At 38.1% G+C, this 23,817-nt stretch overlaps 1 protein-coding gene across 1 annotated transcript; it reads right to left on the minus strand.

Annotated features, from left to right (window-relative positions):
• Window positions 1-6,390: 6,390 nt before the first annotated feature.
• On the minus strand, window positions 6,391-23,234 carry slc10a7 (solute carrier family 10 member 7). The gene is made up of 12 exons (XM_056449828.1): window positions 23,063-23,234; window positions 20,147-20,229; window positions 18,136-18,272; window positions 16,038-16,113; window positions 14,372-14,410; window positions 14,224-14,259; window positions 12,274-12,357; window positions 11,108-11,273; window positions 9,462-9,513; window positions 9,185-9,258; window positions 7,090-7,235; window positions 6,391-6,871 (listed from the first exon to the last, which is right to left on the minus strand). Exons 1-12 carry the CDS (start codon window positions 23,160-23,162, stop codon window positions 6,854-6,856), a joined length of 1,011 nt encoding a protein of 336 aa, XP_056305803.1. The 5' UTR covers window positions 23,163-23,234; the 3' UTR covers window positions 6,391-6,853.
• Between the last annotated feature and the right edge of the window lie 583 nt (window positions 23,235-23,817).

Genomic DNA, 23,817 nt, shown 5'->3' on the forward strand with positions numbered 1-23,817 from the left:
ACATGATCTGAATACTGTGTTTGAAGTACAGTAGCATGTGTTTGGGGCTCAGTAAAATTTCTTTATACTTTTTTGTCGCTTATTATACTTCATCAAAAGTACAGTAAAAAAAATAGTAACCCTAGCAGCCATCCAGAACACCCTGTCAGCTTGCTTTCTATCACATACACCATAGCAAACATTCGAAACACCTTATCAACTTGCTTATATAATTAAACTTAACTGAATGATATTAGGGACGATGCGGTGGCGCAGTAGGTAGTGCTGTCGCCTCACAGCAAGAAGGTTGCTGGTTCGAGCCTCAGCTGGGTCAGTTGGCGTTTCTGTGTGGAGTTCGCATGTTCTCCCCGCAATCGCGTGGGTTTCCTCCACAGTCCAAAGACATGTACAGGTGAATTGGGTACGCTAAATTGTCCATAGTGTATATGTGTGAATGAGTGTGTATGGATGTTTGCCAGAGATGGGTTGCAGCTGGAAGGTAAAACATTCGCTGCGTAAAACATATGCTGGATAAGTTGGCGGGTCATTCCGCTGTGGCGACCCCGGATTAATAAAGGGACTAAGCTGAAAAGAAAATGAATGAATGATATTAGGCGACGCGGTGGCGCAGTGGGCCTCACAGCAAGAAGCTCGCTGGTTCAAGCCTCGGCTGGGTCAGTTGGCATTTCTTTGTGGAGTTTGCATGTTCTCCCTGTGTTGGCGTGGGTTTCCTCCGGGTGCTCTGGTTTCCACCTCAAATACAAAGACATGCACTATAGGTGAATTGGGTAAGATAAAATTGTCTGTAGTGTGTGTGTGTGTGTGTGTGTGAATGAGTGTGTATGGGTGTTTCCTAATGATGGGTTGCAGCTGGAAGGGCATCCGCTGTGTAAAATATGCTGGATAAGTTGGCGGTTCATTCCGCTGTGGCGACCCCTGATTAATAAAGGGACTAAGCCGAAAAGAAAATGAATGAATGATATTAAAGTGATGCTTAAACCATTTCTGCATTTTGAAATCGTGGCAACAGCTGGAGGTTTGTAGTCTATAGCAGTGTTTCCCAACCCTGTTCCTGGAGGCACACCAACAGTACATATTTTGTATGTCTCCCTTATCTGACCCATTCGTGTCAGGTTTTGGGGTCTTTTCTAAACTTCTGATAAGTTGATTCAGGTGTGTTTGATTAGGGAGAGGTTGAAAATGTGTACTGTTGGTGTGCCTTCAGGAACAGGGTTGGGAAACACTGGTCTACAGCATGCTGTTGCAATGTTTACAGTGCTGATCCTATACCTCAGAGTTTCTTCCCACCACAGCCTCGCTTTCATTCTTTAAAATGGCGACTGCATGAAATAAGCATATACATTTCTGGAGATTGCAAAGTATGTAGCCAGAGGTACGTATGACGCTCATCCTTTTTGCACTACCAGCTGATCGCTTACCTCCATATGGACGGCTTTCCTGCGGTAACCAGGTTGGGTTTAGGGAAATGGGTGGGCGGGTCAATCGGTGCTTATATAAACACTATTAGTTGTGTTTAAGGAAGTGGGTGGGCGGGTCAATCGATGCTTTTCAAAATACTATTTGCTGCGTCCCAATTCGCATACTTACACTACACTCTAAAAGTATGTACTGTCTTTGTGAAGGAAAAGTATTTACTTTTGAGTGTGTAACAGAAGAGTATGCAAGCTTTGGGACATACTACTTCCTTGTTAACAGATCGTCATGTTGCTTAGTTACGAGCCCTGTCAATCCTCCACACATTATCCACATTTCTGTCATATTTAATTTCCTACCATATTAGAGAAGCAGCAGCAGGTTAATCCCCCTTTCATGCAGAGAAATCTCCTCAGGTCTTTGGATAATTATTCATTCAGACCTTAATGTCCAAACATACAAGTTCACATTGTTGTTGCAGATGAAACCGCAAGAAAATATGCAAACATCTTTAGCCTCTCTACTTGACGATAGGTCTTGTGTGTCCATCATGTTTGTAGTCCATTTACACTTTTCACCTGCGTTTGTAGTTCTAATCAAATTCACGCCAACGCGCACTGCACTGTGGGCAATATCAGCGGTTAGAGTATGGATGGTTCTACACTGAGCTTTACTGGACATAGTAAACCATCCGGGAACCTTTTGCATACTCTTTTCAACATACTACGGTTTGGGACATACTAATTCTGTTTTCGAATACCTTTTAGGATGAATAGTATGCAAATTGGGACGCAGCGTATTCATTTGGTTTAGGGAAGTGGGTGGGCGGGTCAATCGGTGCTTTTGAAAACACTATTGGTTAGGTTTAGGCAAGGAGCAGGGTGGGTCAGTCCTTCGGTCAGTTAGTAAGTCAGTCGACAGTGGCCTCTAGTGGATTTACGCGAGAACAGCAGGCGCGAATGGCAACCGTGAGAGAAATTTGAGATATGAAAAAGCGTACACAGCAGCCTTTGGTGAATTTGCGAACACAAAAATTGCAGAAAAATGTAGCTCCTTGGACGTATTTGACACTCTCCAGAAATGTATGTAGGGGCACATATTAATAATGAGCCTGGGTTGGATTTTTATATTTGTAGCATAATTGTTCAATAAAAAAAGCTTTGATTTCTTGAAAAACAAATCTTACTGACCCCAAACATGTAAACGCTATTTTTTCTGTGTACAGTATACAGATATTCAATATATAAATAATACCTGTAGGTTGTGTGACATTTCATAACGCATTTCTAGTCTGAATTTTAATGATGTGATCACACTGGTTTGCTGAACTTGATTTTAACCCATAGTATACTACTGTTTAATTAATTATAAAGTATATTCTTTCAAATAATGACATAATCAAGAGTATGCAGAAAACTTTAATCTATTTTACACACTTACTGTATTAAACCCCCTCAAAGACAGAAAGGCAGGAAGTGCTTTTGCCTTAAGTGTAATATCAGTTGTATTTAATAACACGCATGAATACTAATTAGATACATTATCGTCTGAATACTAGTTTAAAAGCTCAGTTTACACTCTAACTAATATATAGTGTAGAAGATTCTATTAAAAGGTAAATAAAAAGGTCTTTTGGCTATTATTATTATTATTATTTGGCTATATAACAGCATTTCAGAGGCCTTGAATGTAAAAATTTGAATTAACAAAAAATGTATTAAGTTGGGAAGACAAGCTCTAATGTTAGCATGAGAAAGCCTAGCCTGACATTTTAAAGTAACTTTAAAAGCTTGTAGTTGAAAACATAGTAATCTAAGGCTGCATTTACACTGCAGATGTTGATGGTCAGTTCCGATTTTGTCACTGTATCTGATTTTTTTGATGACCTGCTCACATCATGTTTTAAAAGTGACCCGTATCCAATCATCTGCATTTACACAGCACACGGCAAAGACGCAATGACCAGGAAAAAACAGAGCGGGTGCTGACTAACAGCTGATAATTAAAGAGTGCTCTTTCCTCTATTCCTGTATGTAATCTGTTCGCAACTTTTGACAAGCTGTTTTACTATAGTTTATGACAGAAATGTTCTCATTTATCCATCTTCTTTTGATATATAGGCTTTTAAAAAAAACCTTTAGGCATCTCTTAATGTCATGTCCATGTCGTGATTTATGCACGTGATGTGTGCACTACTTTTATACAAGGGGCAACCTCCCGCTCTCCCTCGGGAAGCCAATACGGAAGTAACTAAAACTGCAATTCATCGACTCGCCTTGGGGGGCTGGCTCCAGGAAGTCCAGGTCATTTCTGACTGTAATGGGAAATTGGCCATTTTTACAGCTGATAAAAACATGCTTACAGCCTGGTACAAATGATGGCTTTGGTGCAGATAGCCATGATTAACCTTCATGTCAACTGTGAGGGGGTGAATTTTTTTTTTAACTCATCCGTTTCGTTTTATTAAGTTATATTACGTCTGCATAATTAAGGGCGTGGCCACTTGAGTGACAGCTTGGTCTCGCTGCTTGCTGTCTCGTCACCTGAGCTGATTACGGCTAATTAGCCGATAAACTCGGCATATACATAGCATTTTTGTGTTGGTTAAGGCTTCTTTACACAGTCAGCTGCCTTTTGGGATTATTTCTTACAATTAACAGATGATATGGGATGCTGTGTGCACTTAATTGTGCTCACAAACCATTCACGTGGCCTCCGTTTCCCATGTGAGTAAAGTTATATACTTGTATACCATCTCTATAAATGTGTGTGTTTTATTTAAGATCATTTATCATTAATAATTTTCTTTAGAGCTGTAATGCCCTCCAGAATCTGACAGATTGATTAGCTGTAGGCTCTAGATCAGTCATCTGAAGCGTTGTCATACAGTGTTATGCTGGAGTTCATCAATAGTCTTGCATTTACTAACACACACTATATCTGAAGTGTTTGGACGTATTTCGGGTTTTCCTCCTGTTGAAAAATGTCATAAGAACAATGTTTAGTGGCTCAATGTATTACTACAGTGTTTTTAAAAGTCTAAACACTTTATTGATATAGTGTACAGCCAAGCACATGTGGTCAGAACACAAACGAGTCGCAGGTAATAAAGTATCAAGCGTTTCTCCCAAAGTAAGATCTGTCTAAACCAGGTCCAAGCAAAATGCCAGCAGGTGTCTGTAGCTCCGCCCACTCTCCGCCTCTTTGCCCTTGTTTGGTATCCCGCCGTGGATGCGATGACGCGCGAACAAAATGGCGACGGTTGGCCGCGCCTACTTTTAGCTTCATTTGCGCTCTTCAGAAACCTATGGGTGACGTCACGGATGCTACATCCATATATTTTACAGTCTATGGTTTTATATTAGTTTATATTGGTTACTCGCTCTCGTTAACATGCATAAATACCTGTGCTTTATGACTATTTAAAAGCTGTTTAAGTCCTCGTGTATGAGATTTAAAGGTTTGGGACTCTGCTGTCTGTTCTGAAATGAAAGCGTCAGAGTTGACGTCATTCGCTATAGTTTTAAATTATGCGCGACTCGCATTGACAGGTGAAAATCCGATCTACCTGCTTACACTGCAGACACAATAACACAGATCCGATTCATATTGGATAAATTTCCACATATGAACAAGGCCTGAATCTGATTTCAGTAAATCGGAATCTGATTTGTTTCTGCTTACACGCACACGGGCCATATCCAATCTGTACGTGCCACATGAGAGAAAAAAATGCGGCCTAAGTAGTTCTAGGCAGTTACTAGGATACAATGTGTTTGTTATCCAGTTTCTAGTGTGTTACCAGTGGTTACTAACAAGTTTCTTGCATGATTAGCATGTTCTTAGCACATTACTAGTATAATAAGCATGTTACTAGCACATGTCTAACACGACTATCATGTTGTTAGTTGTTTTCAGAGTTATTACTAGCATGATTAGCATTTCATTAGCACATTACTATCATGTTTAAACTCTCTTGAGAATGTTTAACTTGTCATTACCATGTTGCTAGTATAATTAGCATGTTACTAGCATGTTTTAGGGATGATTAACATTAGTAACATTTTGTTAGCATGATTAGCATTTTGGTAGCTTGATGTTACCCAATTGTACACATCATTATTATACCAAATTGTAATGCATCATTATTAGCATGTGACACTAGCATGGTGTTAACATGCTAATCATGTTATCTATTAACCTGATAAGCTTGTTTCTAACATGTTTCCAGCATGTTGTTAACTAGCTTATTTTTTTTAGCATATTGCTAGCATGATTATGTTGTTAAAAAATTCTCCAGAATGATCAGCATGTTACTAGCATGTTGTAAGGATGATTCTAGCCAGATTAACATTACTAACATGCTGTTTGTGAGGTGGCACAGTGGCTCAGTGGTTAGCACTGTTGCCTCACAGCAAGAAGGTCGCTGGTTCGAGTCCCCGGCCAGTTGAGATTTCTGTGTGGAGTTTACATGTCCTTCCTCTGTTGGTGTGGGTTTCCTCCGGTTTCCCCCACAGCCCAAACACATGCGTTATAGGGGAATTGGGTAAACAAAAACTGGCAGTAGTATATTAGTGTATGAAAGTGTATAGGGGTTTCCCAGTACTGGGTTGTGGCTGGGAAGGCATACGCCATGTAAAACATATGCTGAAATAGTTGGCAGTTCATTCCCCTGATAAATAAGGGACTAAGCCGAAGGAAAATGAATGAATGAACATGCTGTTTGCATTATGACCATTTTGGTAGCATGATGTTAATATCATTGCTAGCATGTCACTTGCATGGTGTTAACATGTTTTAGCATGATTAACATCTTACTAATAATATGTTTCTAGAATGATTAGATTAGCATGCTAGCATGATTAGCATGTTACTAGATTTATTGTAAAAGGAGCTCAGTGTATCAATTTCATCATCTTTTTATCATATTAAAGCACCACAGAACACAATTAGAAAAAGATGACAAAGAAAACCTCCTTCAGACAGGATTTATGACAAGGTTTATTCCTTCAGTAACATATGGCACAGGACATGGCTGACCTCTGTGTGTGTGTGTATGTGTGTTTACTGCAGCAGAATAAACAATACTCGGGTCGTCAGGTAAAGGAGGTTAGCAGTGCATTAAACATTCACTTCAGTCTGTACTGCAGAAACACTGAACCACTTCCTGGAGTCTAAAAAACGAATATAAATCCCTTCTGATACGTGTGAGCACAGCTGGAGTTAGAAAAGAGTCTGGAGTTCATATAAAAATAAAGTTCTACATTCAGGAATGGTTGTGTGTGTTCCCTGCACTGTGGTCCTGCGGGTCACTGTAAGGCACTGATCTCCTGTTCGTCCGCAGTTGTCGTCTCCTCCATCAGACGGGTTTGGTCTCGTTGGTTCTGGTTTGGTTTCTGGCTCAGCCGAGTGTTTCACAGATACTGATCAATAGTGTAGATCATATGGGTGTCAGAGTCTGTGGAGAAACCAAAGCAAGAGTTTCAGATATGGCAACAACTACCAGAAAACAGGAGTTTCAGGCAGAAATAACAAAAATGGGAGGGTACTGGGAGACGGCTCTGAAATACCGGAGACTCCCAAAAAAACTGGAGTGTTGGCAGGTATGGTGTGCGTGTGTGTGTGTGTGAGAAAGAGAGATGAGTGTGTATGTATACATGCATGTGTGTGTGAGACCTTCTGTCTGCCGCTCATCCAGGTTTTGATGGAGGGCAGTAAGACGCTGCCCAGCAGGATCTGAGCGGGATGGTAGATCAGCAGAGGCACAGAGATCAGAGACAGATGCTCATAACCCTCAAACACGATCTTCAGCATGGGGATTCCTGCAAACACACACCAGAAAACACTGCCAAACCATCCACATCTGACACAGCCACACAGCACAGTGAGCAGCTGCGTCCCAAATCACAGTCTTAACCACTACTCTGCATCATATTGTAGTATAGAGTAAGTTGTGCATTCACACAGCACATTTTAGAGAATACGTGCACTTGAAATACTCTAATAACGCACTTAATGAGGAATTACTGAAGAAGGGGAGGAGTTACTGATGAAGGGGTGGGGTAACTGACAAAGAGGAGGGGTTACTGATGAAGGGGAGGAGTTATTGATGAAGGGACCATCTTACTGGTAAAGGGAAGAAGTTACTGATTAAGGGGAGGAGTTACTGATGAAGGGGAGGAGTTATTGATGAAGGGACCATCTTACTGGTAAAGGGAAGTAGTTACTGATGAAGGGGAGGGCTTGCTGATTAAGGGCAGGACTTACTGATGAGGTGAAGTTACTGATGAGGAGACAAGCCTGCTGGTGTAGGGGAGGAGTTACTGATGAAGAGGAGGAGTTACTGATGAAGGGGAGGGCTTGCTGATTAAGGGGAGGACTTACTGATGAGGTGAAGTTACTGATGAAGAGACAGGCCTGCTGGTGAAGGGGAGAAGTTACTGATGAAGAGACAGGCCTGCTGGTGAAGGGAGGAGTTACTGATGAAGGGGAGGAGTTACTGATGAAGGGACTGTCTTGTTGGTGAAGGGGAGGGCTTGCTGATTAAGAGGAGGAGTTACTGATGAAGGGACAGGCCTGCTAATAAAGAGGAGGAGTTACTGATTAAGGGGAGGAGCTGATGATGAAGGAGAGGGGCTGTAAACAAAACGAAGGAGTTACTGATGAAGGGGAGGGGTGACTGATGACGGTACAGGGATGCTGATTGAGGGGAGGAGCTGATAATGAAGGGGAGGAATTACTGATGAAGAGGAAGAGTTACTGATATAGGGACCATCTGCTTGGTGAAGAGCAGGAGTTACAGATGAAGGGGAGGAGTGACTGATGAAGTGACATGGATGCTGAACAAGGGGAGAGGCTGATGAAGAAGGGGGGGTTACTGATGAAGAGGAGGAGTGACTGATAAAGGGACCATCTGGTTGGTGAAGAGGAGGAGTTACTGATGAAGGGGAGGGCATGCTGATTAAGGGAAAGAGTTACTGATGAGGTAAACTTACTGATGAAGGGGCAGGCTTGCTTATGAAGGGGAGGAGTAACTGATAAAGGGACGGTCTTGCTGGTGAAGGGGAGGAGTTACTGATTAAGGGGAGAAGCTGATGATGAAGGGAAGGGGCTGCAAATAAAGTGAAGGAGTTTCTGATAAAGGGACAGGGATACTGATTAAGGGGAGGAGCTGATGATGAAGGGGAGGAGTTACTGATTAAGGGACGGTTTTGCTGGTGAAGGGGAGGAGTTACTAATGAAGGGGCGGGAATGCTGAGGAAGGGGTGGGGTTTCTGGTAAAGGGGAGGGTTTCCTAACAAAGGGGAGGAGTTACTGATAAATTGACAGGCATCCTGATTAAGGGGAGGAGTTACTAATGAAAAAGAGGATCTGCTAATGAAGAGGAGGATTATCCATGTTACTGATTAAGGGGAGGGGCTGCTACTGGGGGGAGGAGTTACTGATAAAGGGACGAGAATTCTAGTGAAGGGGAGGAGTTACTGATGAAGGGGAGGGGCTGATGATGAAGGGAAGGAGTTGTTGTTCACAGAGGTTGGATTATTTATTTTGATGGTGAATGTGGTCTCATTCCTGACAGCTATTTGGTCTTTTATTTCCCTAATTTGGCAACCGTTAAACATTTGACTGTGAAACCTTTTTTTATTTCCATTTAGCAAATAAACATTAGTGTTCAATTTGGGAGGACACTAAACTCATACACTACATGGTTGAGTGAGTGTATAAGTGCATAGTGTACAGTGTGTAATTTGGGATGAAACCAGTGTTTTACCTAAAGTCAGGGATTTATGAGTGGCACAAAACATGATGGCCACTGAGTCAGCTGCACTGAAACCAGAGGATTTCCTGCAAAACATCACAAAATAAGATGCTGGCGATGTGGGTCACAGAGATATTATTCACAGATCATCGTCTTTAACTGAAAACTGTGAATGGTTTGTGAAGGTGATTTGTAGAGGATAACATTATTGTTTCCTCAATGTTAATCAGTAAATTTAATATTGAAAAATAATGACAATAGAAGGGGATAAAGTGATTGTGTTTCTCACCTTGTGGATAAGAAAAATATCAGGGCCATGAAGCTCAGCTGGATGGAAAATACTAAAAGAGAGAGAGAGAGAGAGAGAGAGAGAGAGAGAAAATAACTTTATTATTTATTCATTCATTCATTTTCTTTTCGGCTTAGTCCCTAGAGGTGTGAACCTACACTGGTCTCACGGTTCAGTTCGGTTACGATTATCATGCCATCGATTTGGTTCAATTCGATATCTCGGTTGACGATGCTTTCCATACAGTTTTATATTTTCTTCACAGCAGCAATTCTTGTATTAAAATGTGTAATATATTTATATACTATTTGTAATACAATTTTGTCCTTTAATACAAACAGTCAGATATATAAACTGTACCTTATAACAACACGAGCATTTATAGCAAATAAACACATGAATATCCCGTTCACTTTCTGAGTCCTGTCTAGCAACAAGTTCTTTCTTACACCCCTGTGATTGGTCAAGTGCTCAACTGAAAGGGCTGCGATTGGCTATACGTGCTGGCACTCTTCACAGATGAGTAAAGCCTGGTTAAACACTGATAAATGGCAGCGGCGATCCATAATAGATACGGTGGAGAAAACTCTGCAGACACACGCTCGTGTCTGTATCCAGAAGTATCGCTGTAATAGAAGAGGAAAAGTCACGCCAGCAGGTCAAATGGGCCGCAGTGAGAGGGAGAGAGAGAGAAATGGAGTACTTTCATTCTCTCACTAGAAGTGAAATAGGCACTTCTGTTGTAAGTGTCAGTGAAAGACTGTGTTCAGCAAACACACACACAGTCAAATTGTGCTTTCTGTTTTTAAGTAGTTGGAGCGTTGTAAATACTCGTGCTCGCCTCCCTCGCCATAGTAAGCTACGGCGACACAGTGCATATGAGATAAATGACGTCAGTACATAATAACCGGTTATGATTTGAGGAAACTGATAGCGAATTGTCCACATATGCATCGCGGTGCACCGAAGAAACAATTAATTTTGACACCGCTATTAATCCCTTTATTAATCTGGGGTCGCCACAGTGGAATGAACCGCCAACTTATCCAGCATATGATGCCCTTCCAGCTGCAACCCTTCTCTGGGAAACATTTTATTTCTATAATAAATCATTAAAATTTGTTTACCCTCACATTTCTGAGCACATTAAAACTTACAATTCAGACTAAATCTTTTTAACCCTCATAATGCAATCCAAATGAATTTTTTGAAATGGTTATAATTGAAAATTATAACATAAATACAATTAAAAACTCTAAATTAGTGTATGTGAAAGTTACAGTGTTTTCAATGTTACCATGCTCTTTTACCGCCATTATCCTATGTTTTTAGTTTAAAAACTGAATTTGTTTGAAATTGTCATTGGACATCAATAAATAAATAAAAAAAAATAATAATAATAAAAAATAAAAAATATATATATATATATATATATATATATATATATATATATATATATATATATATATATATATATATATATATATATATATATATACACATATACATGAAAAAGAAACTTACACATACAGAAGGGACGATATACAAGAAAATCATGGTTTTAAAAATAGTGAACCTTGAAACCGGTTATCGTCCCATGCCTATTTGCTTTGAGCGCTGAAATAACGGTGATTTTTGAGACTCACTGATGAAGACGACGGTGAGCAGGCTCAGGTGATCCAGCTCAATGTTGGGGTTGTTGAAAGTGTCACAGAAAGTGGAGTAGATGATCATGAGCAGAACCACACTGCTCACCGCCCCGAACGGAGGCTTCCGCCGGTCCAGACACTCCCGCAGAAACCTCCGACACACCTAAACACACACACTTAATATCACAGCGGTGCCACAAAACATGCTCAACATCACACCAGCGATTAAAACAGTATTGAAAAATCATTATCAAGTAAAATTACCATTACTTAATCATGTTTACATGGTCATAATACAGCAAGAATTTAGTTTGGGCTAGCTTTTGCAGCTGGACATTGCTTTACAATGCCCTGGATGGGTGAACATTAGCCAGTGGGGGAGTGTCTTTTGTCTCTCCAGGCATGAATTATTCATGACCATTGTCACTCCCACGCAATGCAGTATTCTGACCCAGACACTTACAAAATGTAAATCATTGTAATGTTTTCTCTGAATGAGAGAACATAATAATTGTCACATAATTGTGAAGTAAATATTCTAGCCTACAAGACTGGTTACTCAAGTCATGTTCAGGCCCATTCAGTGTGGTTTTTTGGACCTTATTTCAACTACATTTTTTCCCAAAACATACTAACCACGCATATTTTTTTTCTAAAAAAGCATCAATATTTCTCACATATTATTATAGCGCAGTTTGTACTGAATACAAAAAAGTACATGTTGGCCAATACTGTGCATCAAGTAGCTGAAATAAGCACAAATGTCAGCGCATGTCAAAACATCTTAGCTGCCCCCAAAATCACCTGACCCCTGAGGGTTAAAAATAAATAAAAATGTTCAAATAGGGTCTGAGATTTGAAACATCAAAACACACATCCAGTATAAACAACAGACACGAACACGTTAGTATTGGTGGTTTACAAGGACTCTCCATAGGCCCAATGTACTTTATACTTTAAAAGAATGCTAATTACACAGCCCTAACCCCTAAACCCAATCCTCAGAGGAAACCCGGGGGGAAAAAATGTACATATAAAGACCCCATTAAGTTTGTTTTTTAAGTGTTTTAAATTACAAAGACATCAGACATGTTCTTGTCCCTGTCATTATACAAAAATTGTACTTGTAAACCATCAATACCAGCACATACACACACACACACCTGTCCAACTATAAGAGGTACGACCACCGTCATGAAGAGCTGCGAGAAGATGGAGGTGAACGGCACTGAAGACGAGGAGCCCAGCTAAACACACACAATACAAAAGAAAACCATAGACATATTATATATCGTGTAGTAAAACCACACTGTACAACTCCAATATAGTCAGAAACAGAGTTAGGAAATTGTGCATTACATGTAATCTGCATTACGTAAGCGGATTCCTATAATCAAATACTTGTCACTGGAGTAAACTACTTTTTAAAGTACTTGTAATCAGATCACAGTTACTTTATTATGGATTACATGGTCATTTACTCAGTGGCAGTATGTTGTTCACAGTTCATTGATTCTCCCAATTTTTCTCTTTTTTTTTTAACGCCTCTATTTTTTCATAATAAAGCCTGACCCTTATAACTTATTTACTTCATGACTTGCTTTATATTTAGGAATGCCACATTTAAATGTTTATTGTTATAATGTAGATACTTACCGGAATTTACCTGCCTATGGTACGCTCCAAAATAGGGGGCGGAGTCTAGCCTTTAAGAGGAGATGGCAGACTCAGAAACGGGGTCGGTTTAACTGGCTAGCAAGCGTGTTGGGGCAGAATCATAAGTAATCCCCCCTGTTATCTAGTGTCTGTGTGATGTAGATAAGTGTCTCTCTAATATATTGTAGATGCATTGTTTTGTGTTGTATATATCGTATTTTGTTTTGTTTATTTGAGTTGTTACTGTTTTTTTTTTGTACACACCTTTTGGGAAATGGCTCACTGTACATTTATCTGCACTGGACTGTTTTACATTATCCTTGTAAATAAACCATCTTCCGGGACAAGGCCATCATTTTTTGAGAACTCTTTGTTTTTTTGTTGTTGTTGGCATTGAGCATCCCACACCTGTTAGTGAACCCATTCCGGGTCCACTTCACAATTACTCACGGCAGCACGGGAAACATTCTGACATACTATACTCCGTAGTGAGCACTCTCACCTCTCGGAGCTCACAGCAGGTGGCAGTGGTGAGCTCGTGGGTCGCAGGCCATCGCATAGTGTTTTGTAGATTAAATATTTAATGTCGCAGTGATATTGTGGTCAATTTCAGTTTTGGGTTACGCGATATTGATGTTTTTAAAATGTACTTAATTTTAAGTAAATATTTTTAAATCATCTGTGTGATTCTTTTATTGGGTCTACAAGTAAACACTAACAGTGAGGTATATTAGTGTGAATATTATGAAGTATTAACTTGTTATCATTGCACTTCGAGACTGCTGTCGAGGCAAGTATTGCTGATAAAGTATGGAGATATGTTTTCTTTATATCCGTCAAAATAGTACAAGATTATCTTACTTCAATATGTGATGTTGTATAAGGGTTAGCACAAAAGTAATCTAAATGTAATCCAAAAAGTAATCCAACTGTGGAGCAATCCAAGAGATTAAATTACAAACTACAAATTTTGTCATACAATTTGTAATCAATAATTATTTATAATGAGTGGCATGGTAGCTCAGTGGTTAGCACTGCCTCACAGCAAGAATGTCGCTGATTCGAGTCTCGGCTGGGCCAGTTGGCATTTCTGTGTGGAGTTTGCATGTTCTCCTCCGGGTGCTCCGGTTTCCCCCACAGTCCAAACACATGCGCTATAGGGGAATTGATTAACTAAATTGGTTGGTGTGTGTGTGTGTGTATATGAGTGTTTCCCAGTACTGGGTTGCGGCTGGAAGGGCATCCGCTGAGTAAAACATATGCTGGAATAGTTGGTGGTTCATTCCGCTGTGGTGACCCCTGATAAATAAGGGACTAAGCTGAAGGAAAATTATTTAATGAATGAACTATTTATTATAATTCATACGTAATACACCCATCTCACACACACATTAGATGCTTATTGTTCAGCACTTTCATAAGGAACAGAAAACAAACGAATGAGTAGTTTTACTCACAAACACAAGCAGCAGCAGAGGAGTGACCACAATCCCCTGCAGACACAACAGAAAGAATAAAACATATAAATAACACTTTCCTATTTCTGCCGTTTGTATATTCGCCTTATTTTCTGCTCCCTTTTCTTTGGTCTGCATTATCACTTACCAGAAAACTCCCGAATGCTGAATTGAAAATGGCTGCAGCCTGTAAATATAAAATATAGACATTAATAGTACGGATATAAACTTTCTACACATTTATTTATTATTTGTTTTAATGTCATATCAGCATACATATATTGATTTTCCCTTCACACTACGGATAGATTAGGCAAGGCAAGGCAACCTTTATTTATACAGCACAATTTTATACAATCGCAGTTGATCCAAAGTGCTTTACAATGAAATAAAATATTTAAGAAAAAAATAAAACTTGTATTAAAAATGTAAGAGAAGGATATATATATATATATATATATATATATATATATATATATATATATGTAATACTAAAATACAGATTAGAAATTACTTGTATAAGTCACTCAAAGGCAAGGGAGTAAAAATAAGTCTTTAAGTTAGATTGTTGATGTTCAACGGGAGACTGTTCCAGAGCCTTGGGGCCGCAACACAGAAAGCTCGATCACCTTTTGATTTGCAGCGAGACCGAGGGATTGACAAAAGAATCTAATGATGAGACCTTAAATGTCGACAAGCTGTATAAGGCCTTATAAGCTCGCTGACATAAACCGGGGCAGAATTGTGCAAAGCTTTATATGTGAAAAGAAGAATTTTCAAATCAACTCTGAATTTTATAGGAAGCCAGTTCAATGAGGCGAGGACAGGGGAGATGTGATCTCTTTTCTTACTTCCTGTTATTAATCTGGCGACTGCATCCTGGACCAACTGTAACTGTAAGATTAACAATAGGCTTCATCTTGAATATCATTTTACTTATTCATTTATTACAACTGTGATATTATTGGGCATATTCGTTTGGATGACCATGTTTTTTATTGGTGATGCTGTATTTTTGTTTAGAGTCTGTGCATGTACATGTCGTCATTCAATTAATCGGTGATTGTGAATCCTACAAAATTACAGAAAAAGAAACTAAATAGGGGGAAAATACAAATATTAATATTTATAATGAGAAGTTAGGATAGAAATATTTAAGTTTTCTTCTCTTTTCATCTTCAGTTTACTCTTTCATTGCCTTTCAATGGATTATGAGACACACACAGTATTAAAAGTACACTCAAATATACACTCACAGTCAGAGCGGATTGAGGATTAAAAAAAATTGTGAAAAAATATAAAGAAAAAATATGTTTACTCAGAATTCAGTATGGCAGACAATACTATAGTAATATACAGTAAATACTATAGTGTTACTGAACCATACCATACTAAATGAATTAATCTGTTGTGGTGATTCTACAATTGCTATGGTTACACAACAACAACAAATGACCCAATACTGTAGTATTCTACATCTACATAGTATATTATACTACAAAACACCAGAGATTACTGTAGTAAACACTAAAGTATACTACAGTATTTAATAGTCTATCAGTTCACAGTACGGTATGCTGTAGCATTCATTAACAAAGAGTTGTAAACACTATAACACTATAAAGTATGATGTGCTTTACTATAGTATGGTTCATGTTTATTTACTATAAGTTACTATAGTGTGGTTGCAGACACAGATTTGGACTTAGTATCAGATTGGTAAAGCTGTTATGATAATAATTATATACATTAAAAAAAGATTGGGCATTCAAACTGTAAAAGACAGTACTTAGTGAAGCTGTTGTTTATTTCACCTCATTTCCGCCCACAGCTTTTGTGAGGATGACAGCGGAGGACACTGGAGGAGGCATACAAGCAACCGTCTGCAACCTGACGGAGAGAGAAGCTAGTAAATAACAACACTAAACACTCATACAACACTTTAACTACTTTGCTTTCACTACATTTTCAGACAGAAGAGAGTTAAATATAAGAACTGAACATTTCCTGATAATTTACTTCCCCTCTGCTTATCAAAGATGTTAATTTATTTTCCTTCAGTCTAAAAGAACTTAGTTTTGGAGGACAATATGCAGGATTTCTCCCCATATAGTTGCACTGGAATATTTTTGGCAATAGCCATTTTGTATGGGTCAAAATGTTTTATTTTTACACCAAAAATCATTACAACTTGAAGTACATATATTTTCTTAAAGTCCTACAGCTTGGGTCACCAATCTCGTTCCTGGAGGTCCGGTGCCCTGCAGGGTTTGGCTCCAACTTGCCTCAACACACCTGCCTGGGTGATTTAAGTATACCAAGAAAAGCTGCAGTCACACTGGGCTTTGTGTGTGCAAAATTCTGTCGGTATGGTATGAATGGAAGTCTTTGGGAGGAAAAGCCCAATGTGACAGCAGCTTAAAGCTACGGTCATACTGGGCTTTGTGTGTGCGTCGTACGTCGCTGCGAAAAGGGGCGGGATTAAACAAGATGATTAGACATTTAAAAAAGCCAGCGATTGCTCCATGTTTTAAATTTCTGTCCAGAGAGGTCCTGTTTTGATCCTCGATAGGTTTCACGCAGCCAAGTGATGCGATTTCGCAGGTCAGAGTTCACCAAGCTTGAACTTTACACCGCAGCAACATGCAAAACTTGACGCATGACCCTTCATTTCCGGTCTGACGCATTTGCGTGCATATAAATGGAAGTCTGTGGGAGGAAAAGCCCAGTGTGACCGCAGCTTAAGACCTTGATTAGCTTGTTCAGGTGTGTTTGATTAGGGTTGGAGCTAAAATCTTCAGGACACCTGACCTCCAGGAATAATCAGAATTTGGTGATCCCTGTCCTACAGTAAATAGATCCAAACTCTATTTATATTAAGTCAATTTATATGCATTGGTAAGAACTTAATTAAGCTTTTTTATCAACATTTAGATTTTTTTTTTTTAGGCTTCAATTTTCAATTAAATTTTCATGATTCAATTCAGATGTTGCTATCATAAATCCAGTAAATACAGACAAATAATATAACACTCAATAAATAAAAAAACACACACATACAGAACATAATAATAGTAAAAAATAAAAAAATAAAAAACCATTACAGAAATACAATATCAATACAATAATAATAATAAATGCATCTCACCAGTGACTTTAATCATTCTCCAAAAATGCCAAATAATTTCCCCATCTTCTCTGATAAACATCTGATTTATCTAGTATATAACATTTTTTCTATAATACAACATTTTGATTTTTTTAACCCTCAGATTGCAGATTTTCAAATAGCTCTGCATCTACGCCAAATATTGTCCTGTTCTAATAAACCAGAAGTTAATTAAAAAGCTTATTTAATCAGCTTAAGGTTATCTATTTTAAACATTTATGACTGTTTTTGGGGTCGCATATAGATTGTAACTTGGATATTAAATCGTTTACAGACGCTGCAGATCTCATAAATAACACTGTTCTTTAATCAAAGACTAGCCACTGCAAGCTTTATGAAACTGTCTTTATTTTATGAATATGGCTGATCTTTTAAAGCATTTTAAAGCTGCATTTAAGAAGTTCAAACCACTGAGCACCTCAGAAATCCTCTATATGGAGACAAATTCCTTAAAAAATTCTTTTCAACAGAAGAAAGAAATGAGCATATTAAATGATGAGGGAGGGAGTAAGTTATGATTTTCCACCTGGAAGTGAACTAATCTTTTAAAGTGCCTCATAATGTCTTTTCTGTCTGTGGAGCTGTAGGTGAACATGAAGAACTACCTTGCAGGAAAATAACCTAAACACTGAAGACCTCAGAGATCCAGTTACCCATGGTGCAACTCCTGCGACAGAGCCTCCATTCAGCTGGAGCGGGAGTGTGTGTACGAGCTGGAGAAATCTGGAAATAAACACACTCACCCTCTGAGAAGCCATTCGTTGATCGCCGTTAGCGCCAGCACTTTGAGAAGAAGCCAAATGGCGATGGGGAAAAATACTAGCGTGAATGTCTGGACGAAGAAATGCAACTTAACGTGCATCAACGCACTCGCCAACTCCTGAAACACAGGTCAAAATAGCCATTATAAAAATGTGTGCTGGGCAAAAAATTGATAGTGTTTAACCACATCCAAAATAGACATTTTTTTATCATAATATACACTCGCCGGCCACTTTATTAGGTACACCTGTCTAAGTGACGTTAACGCACATTTCTAATCAGCCAATCACATGGCAGCAACTCAATGCATTTAGGCATGTAGACATGGTCAAGACGATCTGCTGCAGTTCAAACTGAGCATCAGAATGGGGAGGAAAGGGGATTTAAGGGACTTTGAATGTGGCATGGTTGTTGATGCCAGGCGAGCTGGTCTGAGTATTTCAGAAACTGCTGATCTACTGGGATTTTCACGCACAGCCATCTCTAGGGTTTGCAGAAAATGATCCGGAGAAGAGGAAATATCCAGTGAGCGGCAGTTCTGTGGGCGCAAATGGCTTGTTGATGCCAGAGGTCAGAGGAGAATGGCCAGACTGGTTCCAGCTGATATAAAGGCAACAGTAACTCAAATAAGCCCTCGTTACAACTGAGGTCTGCAGAAGAGCATCTCTGAACACACAACACGTCCAACCTTGAGGCGGATGGGCTACAGCAGCAGAAGACCACACCGGGTGCCACTCCAGTCAGCTAAGAACAGGAAACTGAAGCTACAATTCACACAGGCTCACCAAAACTGGACAATAGAAGATTGGAGAAACGTTGCCTGGTCTGATGAGTCTCCATTTCTGCTGCCACATTCGGATGGTAGGGTCAGAATTTGGCGTCAACAACCTGAAAGCGTGAATCCATCCTGCCTTATATTAACGGTTCAGGCTGGTTTTGGTGGTGTAATAGTGTGGGGGACATTTTCTTGGTCCATTAGTACCAATTGAGCATCGTGTCATCGCCACAGCCTATCTGAGTTTTGTTGCTGACCATGTCCATCCCTTTATGACTACAGTGTACTCATCCTCTGATGGCTACTTCCAGCAGGATGATGCACCATGTCATAAAGTGCGAATCATCTCAGACTGGTTTCTTGAACCTGATTGGTTTCTCAACAGAGGTGATTTTTCTGACCTCAAATGGCCTCCACAGTCACTAGATCACAATCCAATAGAGCACCCTTGGGGCGTGGTGAAACGGGAGTTTGGCGTCATGGATGTGCAGCCGTCAAATCTGCAACAACTGTGTGATGCTATTATGTAAATATAGAGCAAAATCTCTGAGGAATATTTCCAGTATCTTGTTGAATCTGTGCAATAAAGGATTAAGGCAGTTCTGAAGGCAAAAGGGGTTCAACTCAGTACTAGTAAGGAGTACCTAATAAATTGGCCCTTGAGCGTATATGTGTGTGTATTGTAAATGTTTATTATTTTTATATAAATACACACATGCATACATTTGAAAAAAATTTTATATGTATATTTATATATATATATATATATATATATATATGTATATTTATATATATATATATATATATATATATATATATGATACAAATTATATTAAAGATTAAATATATATATGCATTTGCTTTGATTTTATGTATGTGTTTGTATCACATATATCTAATAAATAAATATACACACATATCTTATGTTAATTCATAAATAAAATAATAATAATTTTGGATGCGATTAATCTTTCTTCAGTATTAATAAAACTGTATAAAATCATAAATATTAACCAACAAGTTTGCAAAATAATAATAATAATAAACTTCCAACTTCCACCAATAAAAGTACCATTCAAAGCGCTTTATAAACATTTAAAAAAGTGAAAAAGTAAAACATACATAGAAACAAATGCAACTATAATTAATGCAACTACAATTAAAAACAAAGAAATAATTAAAATCACATTAAAAAAAAAAATATTTAAAGATGAGACCTCTGTTTTCAAAGACAAGCCACTGTTGAAGAAAATGACAGACACTGCAACATAAGTGATGGTGATCTCTGGATGAAGAGGACCTGAAAGAGAACACACTAATTATAATAGGGAAAAATGGAAATATTTACACTTATTATTACACCTACATCAATTTAGAAGACGCTTTCATTTTCTTATGCAGACTATAAGAACTGCAATATGCTGATTTCTCAGAAACACGGCACTACTTATTTTTATGATCTTTACATATTTATATGCATATTGAGCGCTCCTTACATTAAAAAATACTATAGTAAATTAAAGTTGAACCATACTATAGTAAAATAAATTATACTCTGTATACATTATAACTAGGGCTGCACAATATATCATTTCCACATCGATTTCGCAATGTGGTCGTTCGCAAAACTCACACCGCAGGATATATGCAGTGCTGAGTTTGTATTATAATTGATCATTTGCATGTGTTTTAATGCCTGTGACTGTATAATGACTTTAAAAGCCTTCAGTCATTAGAAATTTTACCATTTTTACCTTAACTACGATTAATTTTATTGAATTATTTTTATCATTCAGTTACTGTACTTGAATACTCTTACACTCTGGAAACGATGAAACTTTATTTCAATCGTATCATTTTCTTGATTGTATTTATAGATTGTTATGAATGAAAATACAACACATGCAAATACAGAAACACACTGCAAATAGCACAGACAACAACAAAAATGTGTTGAGGACCCCAAAAGGTTTATAAATTGATTTTTTATAGGGGTTTTCACCTTTATTGATAGGACAGTGGAGATTTACAGACAGGAAAGCATGAGGAGCAGAGAGAGGGGAAGGATCGACAAAGGAACTCGACCGGGAATCGAACTCGGGTCGCCGAAAGCACCTGCGTGCTATATGTCGACGCATTAACCACTAGGCTATTGGCGCAGACAGGTTTATAGATTGTTTATTAGATTTTATGGACATGCAAATAGCATACATTAATTATAACATTTACAGCACACTGTACTGATAAACTGTAATAAGTATGGTAGTATACTACAGTAAATTCTGGTGTATTGTACTATAATATAAGTTTAACAACTTTATTAATCTCGCCAGGGGCAATTAAATTAGGGAAGTGGCATTTCATGATACAATAAACACATGGAGACAAATCACTTACAAACAGTATTAAAAAACACATCCAGCATGCTTCTTAATAACTTCATAAATAGTACAAAAAACATAGGAAAGACCCATATATAAAAACTTAAAACTTGCTCAAATGTAAGGTTGAATTTAGCAAAGGTGAATTTACATCTGTTAGAAGAGCATTTGATGCTTCAAAACCTTCTTCCAGAGGGCAACAGAACAAAAAAGGCTTCAGAGGATGGGAATCATCTCCTATCACACTTTGAGTTTTCCTTAGCATTTGCTGTTCATGTAACTCTGCTAGACTCCGCAGAGATAAACCAATAATCTTGGAGAAGTCTTGACTAAGTTTTGAAGGCGATTTTTGCCTCTAAAGGAAAGTGAGGAGAACCAGCATAAAACGGAAAAGCTTAATAAACTCTCGATATAGGTAGTATATAAAGTTCTCAGTATATTATATATATTCAGTATATTTAAACAGTATATATACACAGAAAGAGTTCAGTTTCGTAAAAACATACATTCTCTGGTGCACTTTCTTAGCAACAGCTTCTGAGTTCTGCTGGAACTTTAATGTGGTATAAAAGATTGTACCAAGGTACTTGCCGTTGACATCAGAATTATTAGCCCTTTGAATTTTTTTCTTTTTTAAATATTTCTCAAATGATGTTTAACAGAGCAAGGAAATTTTCACAGTATGTCTGATAATATTTTTTCTTCTGGAGAAAGTCTTATTTGTTTTATTTCGGCTAGAATAAAAGCAGTTTTTAATTTTTTAACACCATTTTAAGGTCAAAATTATTAGCCACTTTAAGCTATATTTTTTTGATAGTCTACAGAACAAACCATTATTATACAATAACTTGTCTAATTTTCCTAACCTGCCTAGTTAACCTAATTAACCTAGTTAAGCCTTTAAGTGTCACTTTAAGCTGTATAGAAGTGTCTTGAAAAATATCTAACCAAATATTATTTACTGTCATCATGACAAAGAGAAAATAAATCAGTTATTAGAAATGAGTTATTAAAACTTTGTTTTAAATCTGCTCTGTGTTAAACAGAAATTAGGGGAAAAAATAAACAGGGGGGCTAATAATTCTGACTTTAACTGTATATTCCTTTACACAGCCACACTATTGAATCATTGGTTTATATTACTGTAGATGTTGTATTACCAAAACAACTATTGAACAAGCTCAACAGATTTATTTACTATAGTATTTACTATAGTATGATTCAAAAGCACAACAGTATTTACTATTAATTACTATAGTATCTATCTATCCAGTAGAACTATGTGTCTTTTAAGGCTTTAAGGTGTCTAAGGAACTTAAAAAAGTTTCTGTATAGGCACATTCATACCTGTATAAACAAGGAAAACACACTACACATCAATTTCCACCCGGACAGGATTATTCAGATCCGGGTGTGCAACGTGTCACAAGTACAGTAAAAACAACCATCAAACCTGTCTCGCACATCGATTACAACATGTTCACATGATCTCTATCTACATTCAAACCACTTTACATGACATAAATATGAGCTTCGTATCATTTAATAAGTACTAACACTTTAGATCAACACATAAACAATCATTCATTGTTTACAACCGCTTGACGTGTCATGTTCGTACACATGATTCACTCAAGGTGTTTTCTTTAAAGTGATCGCGACATTATTAATTTAATAATTCGAAATTAACTCGTTTTTAAAGTTTTGTTAGGGTCAGAAATGTATCCACGAGGACAGTTTGGTATTTCTTACCTCCTTTCACTCCTACAGACGGCTGGAGCTTGGCGAATGTGATAACGAGCACAATACCGATAATAAACCATTCTTTCCGGACGCGAGCGATCAAACCCATCGCCCATCAAACCGACGCGCTTTCAAAACCGACGAGCGCTGAAATCCGTCCGGTTTTACTCTTCCGGACACATTTACTGTACCGTAACGACTGGCGTCAGTGCGCAGTCGCTTTCTGACCGTAAGTACCTCCTACTTCATGATGAATATTAATGAGCTTCAGTTACGCTTGGTCACGAATACTCCTATCAGCGATTAGAGGTAGTCATAACAACAATGGAATGCTCATGAATATTTAGCACTGTTGAATGCGCTTAATATAGATATATGTTTAGAAACGCCTTCTTTATTTCATATTCATAAGCAACCGTAATAACTCGAATCAGACACGATGGGGTCTGCTAAAAGGAAGTTACGTGAACAAATTCTGTAGGAATGTATAGTGTTGCAATGTTTTGAACCACATCATAGTAAATTGTATTATACTGTATATATTATAGTATTATTAATTTGTTGATGAATGCTCCAGCATACTGTACTATAAGTGAACTGATAGACTTTATTAACGGCTGTAGTATAAACTATACCCACATAGCAAAATTTATATGGCCCTGCTCTGGCCCACACAATCAGGTTTTACTTGGCCCACATGCTGCAGTGAATTACGGTACATGACTGGATCAAGACTGGCTTCCAGACAAGGGACAAACATGGAC

Source organism: Danio aesculapii, chromosome 23 (genome assembly GCF_903798145.1).
Source record: "Danio aesculapii chromosome 23, fDanAes4.1, whole genome shotgun sequence".
NCBI classification, from domain to species: Eukaryota; Metazoa; Chordata; class Actinopteri; order Cypriniformes; family Danionidae; genus Danio; species Danio aesculapii.